A 16,367-nucleotide genomic window follows, 5' to 3' on the forward strand; every position below is an offset into this window, starting at 1 on the left:
GCTCGGTTTTGGCGCCTCCTTGCTTTTCCTCACCTTTCAGGGCGCTCTGGGCCCGGGGTCTCACCGCGTCCGGGGCACGGCCGAGGGTGCCTGACGGGGCGCCGTGCTCCCCTGACGCCCGCCGCCCCTCGGCCGGGGCCGCACGCCCCCACCCCCCACCCTCGCCGAGGCAGGCCTGGTCGGTTCCGTCCCTTGCTCCCCTCACCTTCCGTTCTGGCTGCCCAGGTGGCCAAACTTTGCCAGGACTCTCTGGGAAGGCTCCTCCCGCCGGGCCTGGCGGAAACCTTGCGGCTTTGGTCACGTGGCGGTAACGGCACCTCCTGGAAACTCGCCGAGACCAGGTAGCTCACGACACGGCTTCTCTGGCGGCTGTTGAACAGTCGTCGGTCTCCACCGCTTGCTAGTTGCGGCCTGTGCAGATTCCGTTTCCTGCAGCGCCTCCCCCCGCGTACTCCCGTGACTGTTCCTGCAGGTCGTACCCGGAGCGCGCGCTTCCACCTGCGCTGTTACTTTGCCGGCACCGCGTACGCGCAGTTGCAGAGGCGCCACGGGGGAGCTGGTCCTAAGTAGTGTTCTGCCTCCCTATTATCTGTCGAACCGGATTGCCGGTGCTTCGAATTTGAGGATCCGCCGCGCCGGGAATAGGCAGAAAATGGGAGGCAGCTCAGGCGAGAGCCATTGTGTCTTCACTTATCTGCAGCGGAGTGCTTGGGGCTGTAAGGTCACACACAGGTGAATGGGTTGGAATCCCTGCGCCGAAGGAGCAGACACGGAAGAGAAACTGCATGTACCTTAGACTGTTACACAGCTCAGTTTGATAGATGCTGCCATGCAGGTATAACCTAAGCGTGAGTGGTCAGTGCTTGGGTTGGCTGGAAACAGTTTCCTAGTAGGGAAGATGGAGCTCGCTAGCGGAGTGGGGAAGGAATCATCAGTCAGTGCTAGTCCAGAGAACTGGAAAGGAGGAAAAGGCACCCGCGGGCACGTTAGTTAGGTGCCAGGACAATGGGAGCTTCCGGGAAACTAAGTAATGTGGAGCGTACAGAGGTCGTGGGGCGGGAGAGTTGGGTTAGATGAATTGTGGAGGTAGGTAAAAATTGGGGGGAAAAGAGGGATAGGAACGAAAACAGGAAACTATCAGGATGAGAGTTGTCATAGACGCTTAAGGGGGAGAAGTTTAGGGAGCGTTAAGAACAAAGTTACCGGGATCCCTGGGTGGCGCAGTGGTTTGGCGCCTGCCTTTGGCCCAGGGCGTGATCCTGGAGACCCGGGATCGAATCCCACATCGGGCTCCCAGTGTATGGAGCCTGCTTCTCCCTCTGCCTGTGTCTCTGCCTCTCTCTCTCTCTCTCTCTCTCTCTCTGTGTGTGTGACTATCATAAATAAATAAAAATTAAAAAAAAAAAAAAGAACAAAGTTACCTCAGTTTTCCTCAGTTGCAGCTTTTGTGACTTAAGGTTTATGATAATGAGGCCAAAAGCAACTCCGTTTCTGCGGAATGGGAGTACTGAATTTGCAGAGCAGTCAGAGAAGATTAAGAATGAATGAAGCACTTAGAGTTCTTTCAGGAATTAGGTCAGTGAAAGGGAATATAAAAAGAGGAACTATTAAGAGGAAGTGTCCTTAAGTAGATGGATGGGATTATATAAGAGTTGTGATTAATTAAATTTAATTGTGAGAAGAAGGCTTTTCACTGCTTTCAAAACTTAGCACTTGGGAGACTGAGCAAGAAATACTCCTATAACTGTTAATTGAGCTGTATGTACTCTCTTGAGCCCGTGTAGCTGAGCTGCAGTACTGGGATGTGCTGTCAACCCCTTAGTTCTTAAGGTAGCCTGGGCATAAATTTCATAGTGTTTAATAGGAAAGCATATGTGTGTGTATATATATATATATATATAATATATATATATATTTTTTTTTTTTACACGTTAAGCTCAGCTTTAGTTGGATTCTAAATATCAGGAGTACACTTTTTTTTTTTTAAGATTTTATTTATTCATGAGAGATATAGAGAGAAAGGTAGAGACACGGGCAGAGGGAGAAGCAGGCTCCATGCAGGGAGCCCAACGTGGGTCTCGATCCCAGGTCTCCAGGATAACGCCCTGGACCTAAGGTGGCGCTAAACCACTGAGCCACCTTGGCTCCCCCAGGAATACACTTTTCCAGTACCTTTTGGAAATCTAAAGTGTAACAACCTTCTTAATTTGACTTGCTACATCAAAATGTCTCATTTGGAAGTCACTGTTTCAAAACAAATGACTGAATGTACTTTATTATTAGTGTATAAGAAACAGCCCTGCTTAGACACCTTAACTGTCCTGTCAGAAATAAGGCTGGTGTTTCCAACAAAATGTAAAAAGCATTTTGGCTTAATGAACAGTTGATTGTAAGATAAGAGAACACAAAAATACCTTTTAAAATTATAGCATAAATTCAGAGGCTACTCATATTCAGATTTTAGGGTTGTATAAACACTTCATGTGAAAAAAAGAATATGTATTCAACACTCATAAACCCAGCTTGGAGCTAGCTGTAGTAAATAGATATGCTTTTTAGTAGGCAAGGTTTTTTAACAGGCAAATTCACAAATAGCATCCTTAAGAAAACAGCTTCTATGTAAACCTCAAATGTGAGCAAGATGGAGGCAGGTGATACATCCAAATTGTTTAAGTATTTCTGCTGTGGTAGCAAGAAGAGTAACAATAGCAGGTAACATGTACTGAGTAACTGCTATGTATCCTTGAGCTAGTGACCACCTCAGGAAAGCAACTATAACTGGGCATATTGATATTAAAAAGAGGTATAGGCAGCAAAGTGTGATAATAGAAGAGTATTTTTCCTATTAGTCATTTTTTATATTTCCAGTAACCATAGAACTCTTTCATCTCTTTGGATTTAACAAGCTAATCTCCTAACTGGTCTCTGTGGCTTTTGAGCCAGGCCCTGTAACTAATGGTGTTCCATATTTTTTCTCTTAAAAGGTTTATGAATATATCATAGATTCTTTAATGCTAAATATATAAAAGATTTATTTTTGAGAATAATAAAATGAATGCCTTTATGCTCCTTTTTGCATCTGCCTGCTTTTCTCTCTATATATAACTACCACCATACGTTTTAAGATTATAAAATATATAGTATTACCTAGCAGTCATGGTTTTAAATGCTTTTCGCATATTAACTCATTAGTATTTCCATTTTTGAGTGAGCAAAATGCGGCAGAGAGGTTAAATCAAGATTATACAAGTAGTAAATGGCAGTCGGTTTGTTATTCACTAGTTTGCCAGCCATTCAGAAACAATTCTCTTGCGATCATCCCTGTGTTTCCCAAGTGCAAAAATTTCTTTAGAGAGCAGTTTTCAAAGCATGATCTGGTGACTTTTGGTGGTTCCTGAGACCCTCTCAAGGGGGTCTACCATTACCTTCCTAACCCAGCCACTTTGTGTGAGACCAAATTTTCTTGTATGTCAACCAAAATAGCATATCCAGCAGAGTGAATGCAGAAGCAAATATAAGAATCCAGCAGCCTTCTTTTAAGTTAAGAATTAAAAAGAGATTTGTAAAAATGTGTTTAAAAGTCACTCTTCATTAAATTTTTTGGTTGATTATTTTTCATTCAAAAATTTACTTATGGTAACATCACGGGTGTCTTGTTTTTAAATTAGTACATATCGTAACATTTAGATATAGCCCACATGAACAAAAGCTCTTTGGGGTCGTAAGTAATTTTTAAGAGTGTAAAGGGGTCCCCAAACACAAAATGAGAGGGACAGCAGTGGTTTTCAAACTGCAAATTAGGCTGGGGGTTACAACTCAGCAGTGGGTTGTGGACTGTGTTAGTGACTGAGGACATAATCATTTTTTTAAAAAGCAGGAGAGAGAAAGATAGTTCAGCAAAGAAACCTAATTGAAATTGCAGGGTCTTAGAGGGTGCATCTTTAGCTTGATTTGATAATGCTGAATTGTTTTCCAGAGCAGTTGTGCCAATATAGTCCCACCAACCGTTGCCTTTAATCCATTATCTTCTTGAACAGGTGGTATTGTCTCACTTTTGAATTTTTGCCAAGCAGGGAGTGTGAAATGCTGTCCTCTTCTTGTTCTCACTTTTGCTTCCCTGATCAATGGAGAAGATGCACCTTTAGTTATATCATGAGTTTACTGGTTTTTCATGTTTTTTTCTTCTATGAAATCCTGTTGTGTCTTTTGCCTATTGGCTGTTGGTTTGTCTTTTTCTCTTGATTTCTAGTCATTCCTTTTGTATTCTTTCTGGATGGTAATCCTTGCTTGTTAGCCATATTCTAACGATTCTTTGGCTTCTTTCATTTATTTTTCTAAGGTATCTTTTGATGTGGGAGTTCCTAATGTTGATGTGGTAAAATTTATTAGTCTTTCCTTTTTATGTTTAGTACTTTTTGATTAAGAAATTCTTATAGGGATGCCTGGATGGTTCAGTGGTTGAGCGTCTGCTTTCTGCTCAGGGCGTGATCCTGGAGTCCCCACATCGGGCTCCCTGCATAGAGCCTGCTTCTCCCTCTGCCTCTGTCTCTGCTTCTCTCTCTGTGTGTCTCATGAATAAAAAAATAAAATCTTTTTAAAAAAGAAAAATTATTGTAGCCAGGACAATTAATGACATTCTTATGTATTTTTTTCTACAAATTTTAAAGTTGGGGCTTTTTAAGTAATATGCTTAATTTGTGCGCTGTGAGGTGTAGGGATCCAGTTTAATCTTTCTGCTTAAATACACAATTGCTCCAACATTGCTTTTTAAATTTATCTTTCCCCAGTGGTTTGCTATCAGTGTCCATGGTTTGCTCTATAGCTATCAGTATATTTCTATATGCGTATGTTTGGTTTACTGGGCTCTTTGTTCCATTGTCATATTTGTGTCTCTCTGTGTTTATAGTTATTATCTTAATGGTTCTTATTTTTATATTTCTGAGAGAGTGCTTGTCTTCCTTGTTCCTCTAAGAAAAATGTGAGCTATTCTTGATCTTTTGTTGTTCTTCAGAAGAAATTATAAAATCTGTTACTGCAATTTCATTCAAAACTGAATTGAATTTGTAGTTCAATTTGGGAATAACCAGTGCCTTTAAGATACTGAGTCTTTTATCTGAACATGTCTTGTTACTCCAGTTTTTTTGAACTTTAGTATTTTTCAGTAAAATTTTATAATTTCAGGTCTGTACGTCATTTATTAAATTTATTTTTAGTTTATTTTTTATGTACTTCCATAAATGACGTTTTCTAGGTGTTACACAGAATTATACATTCTTTCATAGTAATCTTCCTCAGCAACTTGTCCTAAGCTCTAATTCTAATAATTGGGGATTCTGTTTAGATGATCATTACCTGTGAAATTTTGATACTTTGTTTTCAATCTTAACATCTATTACTTCCTTTTATTATCTTAATATGCTGGCTACAAAATGCAGCACAGCATTGTCCAGAAGATGTCTTGCAGATATCTTTGCCTTGTTTCTGAATTGAAAAGGAATGTTTTAAATTTTGTACCATTAAATATGTTAGGGTTTTTTGTAAATTTTCTTACAAGAAAATAGTTCTTTAATAATGACTGGATATTGAATTTTATTGATTACTTTTATTTGTTGATAATCATGGATTTTCACATTAAAGTGAAATAAATGTACTAATGTTCACTCGGTCTTCAACATTCCTGTAATAAATTCATTTTGATCATACTGTTTTGTCTTTTTATATAGTTGAGTATGGTTTGCTAAATTGTATTTAAGTTTTTATGTACCTGATTTCTGTCAGCCATGTTGCAATTTCATTTGTAAAGAAGGCAAATGATACACTTTTTTAAAAATCATCCTTCCTACTTAATACATTGCCATACACAGAGATGTTCAATAAATATTTGAATCATAAGTGTTCCTAAGTAGGAATTAAAGTTACCAGAGAAAAAAGTGGTCAGGTTAAACATTATGCCTTTACTACTGAAAGTTTTCTTAGAATCATATCATTTTATAGTTGGAAAATATTTATTGAATGCTTGGGGTCTTGGAAAGCATACTGATTAGTAGGAGTTAGTCTCAGGCTCCTTAGTAGTTTTGAGACCTTAAGCAAATGGCTTGTTTCTTAGCCGATTTTTTCACCTACAAAATGGGGACAATAATATTTGCTATGCTTCCTTAACAGGGTTCTATAATAACTAAGGGAGAATATGATTGTGCTTGGAAAAAAATGTGTTGACAAATATAAAGATTCTATTTCCAGTGTTCTGAAAATCCCAAATATATTTTTCTGAACTCTAAAATGGAGATACTTTCTTAACTGTTAGGATTGTTGTGAAGATCAACTCAGATAATGGAAATGTAAATTGTGAAGATCAACTCAGATAATGGAAATGTAAATTGTAAAGTACCATGCAAGTTTGAGATTTATGGATTGTTTTTATTTTGCTTATATATATATATTGCATGTATAAGGGGGGAGCCTTAAACATTCTGCTTGAAAGATCCTTTGCTCTTCAGTAGTTCTCAGGTACCCACGATTGAAGGGCATGCAGCACTGAAAGCAAGAATTCACTTAATTGATCTCTTCTATCATCTCAGATGGCTGATATCTTTAGAAAGTCCTATTGGCAGAGTTAGCTCTTGGTAGGCAACTGTGAATTTAATGGGTGAACAATTTCATACTCTGCTATAAAACCTAAACCTAAATGATGAGTACTTCACTGCCTAAGCTGTACAGTGTGCTTTATGCTGAACACTTGCTTACTTTCTGGGAGTCAGGCATGTAACCAGCCCCCAACAAAAACCTTGACGGAGTTTAAGGAGCTTCCTTAGTAGAAAACACAAAAGTTGTCACTATTGGTTGCTGGAGGAATTAAGCACATCCTGTAAGCACCCAGAGAGGAATTTTGAAAGCTTGTGCCTAGTATCTTACAGACTTCACGACCATGGGTCTTTTCCTTTCACTGATATTGGTTTGTAATCTTTTGCTGTAATAATTCTTAGCCATGAGTATAAGTAGATGCTGAGACCTGTCAGTCCTAGCAAATCACCGGGCCTGGGGCTGATCCTGAGAACAGCTGACCGTCATGGTGATAATAGTTGGAACCTTCCCAAAATTCAAGTTCTTAGATACCAGCCAAGAACCAGCCTTGTAAGCAGACATTTCTAAGGATAGCAGTCTCATGTCTGTTATGTTAACCCTTTCTGCACAGTCTTTTTATGGTATTTGTGCTCTTTTTTGTTGTTTGTTATAAAGGAAATTATATTTTGCAATTTATATTTTATAAATAAATGTAATTATTTTATAATTTATATTCTTTGGGATAATTCAGTTTTAAAAACAATGTGCAGGTTTCTTGTTTTGCGGAGGAATTACATAATTCATTCAACAGATTTATTAAACATCTTTATCGAGTTTTTTTTTTTTGTTTTTTTTTTTTTTAAGATTTTGTTTACTTAACAGAAAGAGGGAGCACAAGCAGAAGGACCGGCAGGAGAGGGAAAAACAGACACTCCACTGAACAGGGAGCCCAGTGGAGGGGCTCCCTCCCAGGGCCCTGGGATCCTGACCTGAGCTGAAGGCAGATCTTAACCAACTGAGCCACCCGGGCATCCCATCGAGTGTTTTTATTGTGACTTTAGTGGGAATGACTATGTTTCTCCAAAATAGGTTCTTCTGTGCAAGCTGGGTGTCCTACAGTCAATTCAGTTCTGCCCCTACCTAGCTGGAGATAGTGCAGGCCCCACAAGCTAAGGGGCTAGGTCCCAAGTGACTGCCCCTACTTCAGTCTCCACTTCAAGTTCCAGGTTTTCCTGAAGGTAATAGGCTTTTGTACTTCTGCCCACTCAACTACAAATTGCGTTCCCATGACCCTTCCTCCTCGTCCTTTATTAATTTGCTGGATTAACTCACAAAACTCAGGAAGGTGAGCTATGCTTATAGTTACAGCTCTTTTATAAAGGATACAATTCAGAAATAGCCAGATGGAAGGGACATTTGGGGCAAAATATAAAGGGGCTTCCATAAGCACTCAGGATGCTCTTGAAACCTCATTTTTCAAGAGATTTTATGAAGGGTTCATGATGTACTTATGATTTATTCAATCATTGGCCATTAGTAATTGAACTCAGTCTCCAGCCCCTCCCTTCTCCTGAGGTCAGGATGTGGGACTGAAATTTCTAACTGAGCGCTTGGTTGGTTTTTCTGGCTACCAGCTCTCATCCTGAAGATGAGGAGGGTGGGGGTGTCCCATTATTAGCATAACAAAGATGCCTATCACTTAAGAAATTCCCAGGGTTTTTGAATCTCTGTGTCAGAAACCAAGGACAAGAACTATCTTTTTTTTTTTTTTTTTTAATTCCACAGACCATAGAGATACTAAATATATCAAGTAGGGATAAGCATTTTTACACAAGAATAAAGGCGACAGAAAGATGCTACTTTAGGTACTAGTCAGGGAGAGCCTTGCTGCCAAGACTTGAGCAGATGACTGAGTGGCATGAGAAAAGGGAGCTAGCTTTCTAGGCACATCAACCTAGCAAAAGAAAGTGGAGTGTACTGTGCATTTTCAAAATCCATATGTTGGTCATTATCACTGGGAAACAATGAGGGGGCCGATGGAATGGAGAAAGAGGAGAGGGAATGAAATCACAGCCTGAGGGGCCATAAAATCCTGGTAAGGAGGCACCTTGGATGGCTCAATCAGTTGAGCTCCCAACTATTGATTTCAGCTCGGGTCATCATCTCAGGTGTTGAGATGGAGCCCCATGTCAGGCTGTGCACTCAGCGCTGAGTCTGCTGGAGATTCTCCCTCTAGATTGTTTCTGTGGTTCTAAGTGTTAAAAATAATTACTTTTCTCATCCCTGAAGTTTATAACTTATCCCCAGTTGTTTTTCTCACTTGGAAAGACCTGGCTGTTAAGAACACATACTGTTTATTTCTTGCTATATTATTATTCTTACGTGTTTACCTAACACTTTATCATCTTAACCATTTTTAAGGGTACAGTTCAGTAATGTTAGGTATAATCATACCGTTGTGAAACATCTCCAGACTTTTTCATCTCGTGGAACTCTCCATTGAACAACTCTGCTTTGCAACCTCCCCTGCCCCGGTAACCACCATTGTACTTTCTGTTTCTATGAATTTGACTACCTTATGTAACAAGAATCATAAAGTATTTGTCTTTTTTTGACTGGCTTATTTCACTAATCACAATGCCCTCAAGATTTGTCCATTATGTAGCATGTAATGGGATTTCTTTCCTTTTTAAGGCTAAATAGTATTGTGTGTATATACCACATTTCATCCTTTAATATCTGTATTAGGTACATTTGTTTGTGTATAAATAATTAAGAGTTGCCAGTTTTGTGTTTCTTGGCTTGATTTTAATTTCAAAATAATTTTTACAAGGCCACTTTATCTTCCTTTGCTTTTTATTTATGTATTTTCTGTGCTTTGAGCTGCTGATAGCAAATGAAGACACTGACCCAATACATTTGTGATAAAAGTAACTTCTATTGCTTAAACCTAAGTATTCAAAATGAAATGGACAACTTAGAAAATGGAAAACATTTAGAATGGCTATTCAAAAATAATCTCCTCATACTTGGATTTTTAAATAGAGTTTTCGTAATTTGTCTGCTGACCCAAACTAAGCAATACTTTGATGATGAATATGTGACAAACTTTGTTGAAGGACCGTCTCTTCCCCCCACCCCAGTTTTATTGAGGAATAACTGACGTACATCACTGTCCAAGTTTAAGGCATACAGCATGATGGTTTGATTTACATCTATCGTGCATTAATTACCACAGTAGGTTTAGCTAATATTATGAATACAAAGAAATTTTTTTTTCCTTGTGATGAGAACTTTTAGGGTATCTTGCTTCACAGCTCTCCTGTATGTCACACAGCAGCGCTTGCTGTAGTCATCATGTTGTACATGACATTCTTAGTACTTATTTATCTTACAATTTAAGTTTATACCTTTTGACCATCTCCCTCCAGTTCCCCTTTTGCCCCATTTTCAACTCTGGTTACCACAAGTCCGATCTCTTTTTCCCTGGAGTTTTTTTGTTTTAGACTCCATAGATAAGTGTGTTCATAAAGTGTTTGTCTTTCTCTGTCTGACTTCACTTAGCATGCCTTCATGGTCCAGCCATGCTTTTGCAAATGGTAGGGTTTTCTTGGTTATGGCTGAATAATACTCTACTGTATACGCCACAACTTCTTCATTCATCCATCAGTGGACATTGCTTCCATGTCTTGGCTCTTGTAAGTATTGCTGCTATGATATGAGCATGGAGGTGCAGATATCTCTTTAATCTTTTCATTTCTTTTGGATATATACCCAAAAGTAGAATTGCTGGATTATATCATAGTCCTATTTTTAATTTTTTGAGGACCCTCCGTACTGTTTTCCACAGTGGCTATACCAATTTTACAATCCCACAAACAGGGCACAAGGGTTCCTTTTTCTCTGCATCCATGCCAGCTTTTGTAAACTCCTGTCTTTTTGATGATGTGTAGTCTAAACAGATGAGAGATTGACTTCATTGTGGTTTTAATTTGCATCTCCCTAATGACTAATGGATGTTGAGCATCTTTTCAAGTACCTGTTAGCCTTTCAAAAGTCGGCTTTGGAGAAAAGTTTCAAAAAGGACAATTTTTTTTTTTAAGATTTTATTTATTCATGAGAGAGAGAGAAGCAGAGACACCGGCAGAGGAAGAAGCAGGCTCCATGCCAGGAGCCCGATGTGGAACTCGACCCCGGTTCCCAGGATAACACCCTGGGCCGAAGGCGGCACCAAACTGCTAAGCCACCCGGGCCGCCCAGGACAAATTTTGAAAAACTTTTTTACGAGCTAGCAGGCAGTGAATTTAATGGAAGTGGTTTATTTATATCTGAAGTAAATCTGCAGGTGTTTTATGTTCATATATATGTATCAAAAGGAATACTTCCTAACCAGTTACTTTAAATGATAGTTGTTAAATGATCAGTCTTCACACAACCTACTAGAATTTAAGGTTCTCTGAATAATCATTTTGGAATTAAGCTAGGTGACAATTCATGGTGTTTTGTAAGAGTTTTTGCAGTATAATATAATTTAAGACTTGAAAGCACCCTGGTTTCCAGCCACCTCCGAAACCTGATGTCAGCTTGCCAGAAATTTTGAAAACTGCTAACTCTTAGTCCTGTTGCATGTAGACACACTGTTCACTGTTGTCTTAACATCCCTTAACTTGAGGACCGCTTTGAGACTTACCCTATCTTTTCCAAGCTCTTTACCCTCTAGTTTTCATAGCCATAGTGTGTGTTTGGTATTTACTTTCTTAAATCAATTGGCAAAATTGCATGGTTTTACATGGAAATCATCTTTGGTTTTTAATAAGATTTAGGTACAGTGTGGTTATCTTGATTGTTTCTGTTTATTCCAGGAGGTTGTTTACCATATTGTAAATACTCTTTGTTCCTCTGTACTTTTCTGGACACAGGTTATTCTGGTGCTGTATAGTGTAGTTCTCCAAAGGTAAGAGTCAAGAACTTACTTTGTTGTGGTTGAGTAAGAAAAATAAATGTCTGAGAATTTTGATCAGCCAGCAGTTGTATCTTCCACCTTAGCTTTCATTTTCTCCATTACTCCCCACTCTAGGTCTCTCTTCCAATAAGAAGTCATCTACAACTAACAAAATGCCAGTTATCATCCCGTCCAACCAAATCAAGTGGAACATCATTTCTAGTTGAACAGAATCCCGTTCATTATACAGTGGTGTTTGTGTGCAAATAAAATTGTATATTTGGGTATTTGATAAGCTTAATGTTTTCTAATTGCACCCCTCCTACCTCTTCTTCCTAAGTATAAATCTTTTGAAGCAAGAACTATGCCTTTCTTTCCTGTATACCCCAGTCTTGGATATTTGATAAATATTCAGGAATTCTTTCCTTGATTGGAGAGAGATTAGTTCACTCATTTTGTAGCAGCTTCAGATACTGTAAAAGGGCAATATTTATTTTTCTGAATGTATTTTTTCAGTACATATTTTTAAGAAAAATAAATTTATTATGAGTATCATTTAAGTATTTCTGTGCAGCATTTCTATTCAAGTCGTTTGAACGTTATTTCCTTTTTTACAGTGTCTGCATATGACTGTCTTTGAACACATGAGAAACACTTGAAAAGTTTTTTTTTATTTTAAAGTAATGATTGAATTCTGTTGTGTATGGCCAGTGGGCTCTTTTTTCTGTTGTTTCTATCAGTGGAACATGAGCAGTATAATTCTCAGGAACAAATGTCTCTGTGTGTGTGTGTGTGTGTGTGTGTGTGTGTGTATTTACATCTTATTTGCAGTTTAAAATTTTGAAAGGTAATTTCTATATTTTTATTTTTCAGAACATCTTAGTCGAACCCTCAAGGTCTAATGGAAGTGTCGTTCGCCATTCCTCATCTCCATATGTAGTATATCCACCTGATAAGCCTTTCCTTAATAGTGATCTACGACGCTCCCCGAATAAGCCTACATTTGCCTATCCGGAAAGTAACAGCAGAGGTAATAGAGCCTAACAAAATGATATTTTTCGTTTGCCCACTGCTTTAAAACTCTTGTGTCTTCTGTATATTTTCTTTTATTTTATTTTTTAAAGATTTTATTTATTTATTCATGATAGTCACACAGAGAGAGAGAGAGGCAGAGGCACAGGTAGAGGGAGAAGCAGGCTCCATGCAGGGAGCCCGACGTGGGATTCGATCCCGGGTCTCCAGGATCACGCCCTGGGCCAAAGGCAGGCGCCAAACCGCTGCGCCACCCAGGGATCCCAATTAGAGGAATGGCAGCTGGGTGGCTCAGTCGGCTAAGCTTCCAGCTCTTGATTTCGACCCAGGTCATGATTTCGGGCTTGTGATTCTCTCTCCCTGTCTCGCTCCCCCACCCCCACCCCGTGCTCACACATATTCTCTCTTTCTCTCTCTCTCTCAAAGAAAAGGGGGGGGAGGGAGAAGTGTCTATTTCTCCTACTTTTTTTTTTTTTTTTTTTGAGGAGGAGGACCATCTAAATACTTTGAGAAATCTAGGACTGCTCTGTCATCTACAGTATCAGCCAGGAACTAAAAACCAAAATTTTTTACTCTGAAATATCCCAAAGACTTATTGGTTCTGTCTCTTCATTCTCATTGCTTTGGCTCAGACTCTCAATTATTGCAAAGGTGATTGTGATACTCCTAAATAATTGCTTAGCCTGCGGTCTCCCTTCCGTCCTCATTTAAACAATGTTCCTGCCTTCATCTCTCCTGCTTGAAACAAATGTTAGCACTTCTCCATGGGTTACATAACAAAGTCCTAGATTTTGTATTACCTGGACTCTACCTGCCTTACCAATTTCATTTTAGCTTCTCTTCTGGTTCTTCCTTACCCACACATCCTCTGCTCTGGCTACTTTGAAATATATAAATATATTTGTTTCCGGAACTTGCCATCTATATTAGCTTTCTTTCTTGCTGCCTTAACAGATTACCACAGTTCAGCAACTTTAGCCACAAGCATGTTATCACAGTTTCTGTAGGTTAGAAATCTCGATGGGCTTAGCAGGGGCTTCTGTTTAGGTCCTGTTAGGCAGAAACCAAGGTGTTGACTGTGTTCCTTACTAGAAGAGTCTAGGGAAGAATCTTCCCCTTCTTGGCTCATTCAGATTAGATGTTTGGCCACATTTAGTTACTTGTGGTTACAGAGCTGAGGTTCCATTGTCTTGCTAATTTCTAGTCAAGGGCACTTTCCTCCTAGGAGCTGTCTGTGTTCATTCCTGTGCTTTCTTTATGGCCCCCTTCAGGAATGGCGGATCAGGTGTCTCTCATGCTTCATAGCTCTCCGCTTAGGGTCCTTTCCCAGAGTCCTTTTCACCACATATAGCAGGTATTCAGAGTTTGAACGATTAGGACTTACATGTATTTGGGTGTCCATTCTGGCTGCCATGTCAGCCATGTCAGGCCTAAAGTCTTTCTCATGCTTTGCCCTCTTAGCAAAATCTTTCTATTGTAGAATTGTACTCTTTGAAGTCCACATTATGAATTATTTATTTTGAGAAGTCTTCTTCTCTACCAGCTTTCCCAACACATATCTCTTCCTGCTCTCCTCAGATGTCTCTTCTTAACTCTGTCCTTTATTCATACCCCATAGCCTTCACTTTTTTATGTCAGGGGCAAGCAGGTAGTGGTTTCCTCATCTGTCCGTCCCATACTGAAAGTAGATATTACTGGATTGATACAAAAAATATTATAAAAGTGTAATGGATCATAATATCCTGAGACATTGCTTAAACAGTTCACAGCACCATGCTCTAAAGAGATAAAAGATGCCAATTTACTGTTTACACATTTTTTCTCGTTTATTTTTCTCTTCCTCTCTTTTTTCCCTCTTTTCTCTCATGTTCTTTAAACCATTAGTGACACGCAGCAGAATTTATCATTATTGCTGACATACTGGGCTAAACGTTTAATTTGCTGATTTTGCTCTACGAATAAATCTCCATTTGACTTTTCTTATTCTTTCATTCTTGAGTAATTGCTTTTCTTTGAACTTATTTTTCAAGTTTCTTTAGATAGAGGTAAAGATCAGAACTAGATATATATATATATATTTTCATTTATGATAGTCATACAGAGAGAGAGAGAGAAGAGAGGCAGAGACACAGGGAGAGGGAGAAGCAGGCTCCATGCACCAGGAGCCCGACGTGGGATTCGATCCCGGGTCTCCAGGATCGCGCCCTGGGCCAAAGGCAGGCGCCAAACCGCTGCGCCACCCAGGGATCCCAGAACTAGATATAATATTATAGTGGAAGGATTGATACCTAATTCTAGGCCTTAAATTCCTGCTAGAACTATGTTGCATGACTATTTTTTGTGTGTGTGCTTATTTTTTAAACAAATTTTTACTAAATTTTAATTGATTTTTATCCCCTGTGTGTGCTTCAGTTATTTATTTTTTGATTTTTTACCATATGTTTGCAGTTATACAACTTTAATTTTTCTAAATTGCCAAAGTCTTTAGGTGCTGTGTTCAGATGAGTAGGATTTTATCATTCATTTTATTAGCCTTTAAGTTAGCTTTATCATCACCATTTTTCAGATACCATATTCTCCAAGACGTTTCTAGTTAATAAGTTGAGTATTGAATATAGATATTTGTAGAAAAAAAAAAAAAACAGACTTCTGTTTGAATGAGTGAAGTCTTACTTTGAGTAGATACTCTGTATAATAAACTTTTCTTCTTTATATGTAATAATTGCTTTTTTTGCACTAATACCATACGGGAAAAGAGACTTATTCTATCGTTCTAGTTTAATATATTTTCATTTGCTAAATTACCATTTCACTTTTCTATCTGATAATCACTTTGAAAATATAATTTGAATTAGTGCTGTGGAAAGAGATAATTAAACTATATTTCTTGTAATTCTCGTTTTCATATTCATTTGAGTTTTAGAAAAGAGATGAGCAAGAAATTGGAAGTTATTACTGCCTTCAAAAAAATCTGTTTTCCTTGGGACCTCTTCTTTTCCTTCCCCCTTGGAGCCCTTTAAAAAAAATGGTAATTAATGTCAATCCAAAAAAGTTTAACCCATTGTTCATGTTATTTAATACGAGAGCAGTGTACAGAATGGCTTGAAAATGGCTTGAACCTTTGAAGCAAGATAACAATGAGGCAATTCTGCTAGCCCAGTGCTTTCTAAACCCTTTCACTTCTCCTAATCCATGTATGTGAAAAATGAAATGGTAATACATGTCCAGCACATGGAGATAAACTGATGGGGCTGATGGTAACTAGTTTGGGATCTTTCCCTGTGCCCAGCCACTCATGTCCCCCTCTAATTGCTGAGAGAGTAAACATCTTGACCTATTACAAATTTGTGTCCCACATGTTGCAAAAAGCTCAGCATTATTGACCAGTGACAGAAGTCAAGTTGTAACTGTTGTATCAGGTATTGATAACAATTTCCTGCCCATCCATTCTTCTAAAACACTGGTTATCCAGTTTTTTAATCCAGAAAACCCTAATTAACCCATTACTTGTTTACATAAGTATGTTAATGAAGAATAACTATTTTCCAAATTTAAAAAATAGACTACTAAAGAGTGACGGTGTTTTATTTTATACTTTTTAAATCTCTTATTTCTGGCTTAAGAGAAGACCATTTGATTCTCATCTATTTTCGCATTCCGTTTGTGTTAATAAATTGTTTTGATTGAAGTATGTGAAAAAAGTCTGGCCTTACACAGGTATGTAGGTGGAAAAGAACTAATACTTTAATAGCCTTTCCAACAATTTGTGGATATTTTTATTTGATATTACACCAAAACTTTGCAAATGGTAGTTTCTTAAAATTGAGTTGCA

At 38.5% G+C, this 16,367-nt stretch overlaps 1 protein-coding gene and 1 long non-coding RNA gene across 2 annotated transcripts in view; both read left to right on the plus strand.

The window, feature by feature from the left end:
* Positions 1-16,367, plus strand: part of CEP57 (centrosomal protein 57) — a 38,574-nt gene that overhangs the window by 265 nt on the left and 21,942 nt on the right. The window contains exon 2 of the mRNA XM_041730785.1: positions 12,377-12,533. Coding sequence (XP_041586719.1) covers positions 12,377-12,533 — 157 coding nt within the window. The remainder of the gene's footprint in view (positions 1-12,376; positions 12,534-16,367) is intronic.
* Positions 268-12,153, plus strand: LOC121476658. Its single transcript, XR_005983972.1, has 3 exons — positions 268-341; positions 11,481-11,515; positions 11,639-12,153. It is a non-coding gene; the product is annotated as an uncharacterized LOC121476658 (long non-coding RNA).

The sequence above is a fragment of the Vulpes lagopus genome, chromosome 15 (assembly GCF_018345385.1).
Source record: "Vulpes lagopus strain Blue_001 chromosome 15, ASM1834538v1, whole genome shotgun sequence".
Classification (NCBI taxonomy): domain Eukaryota; kingdom Metazoa; phylum Chordata; class Mammalia; order Carnivora; family Canidae; genus Vulpes; species Vulpes lagopus.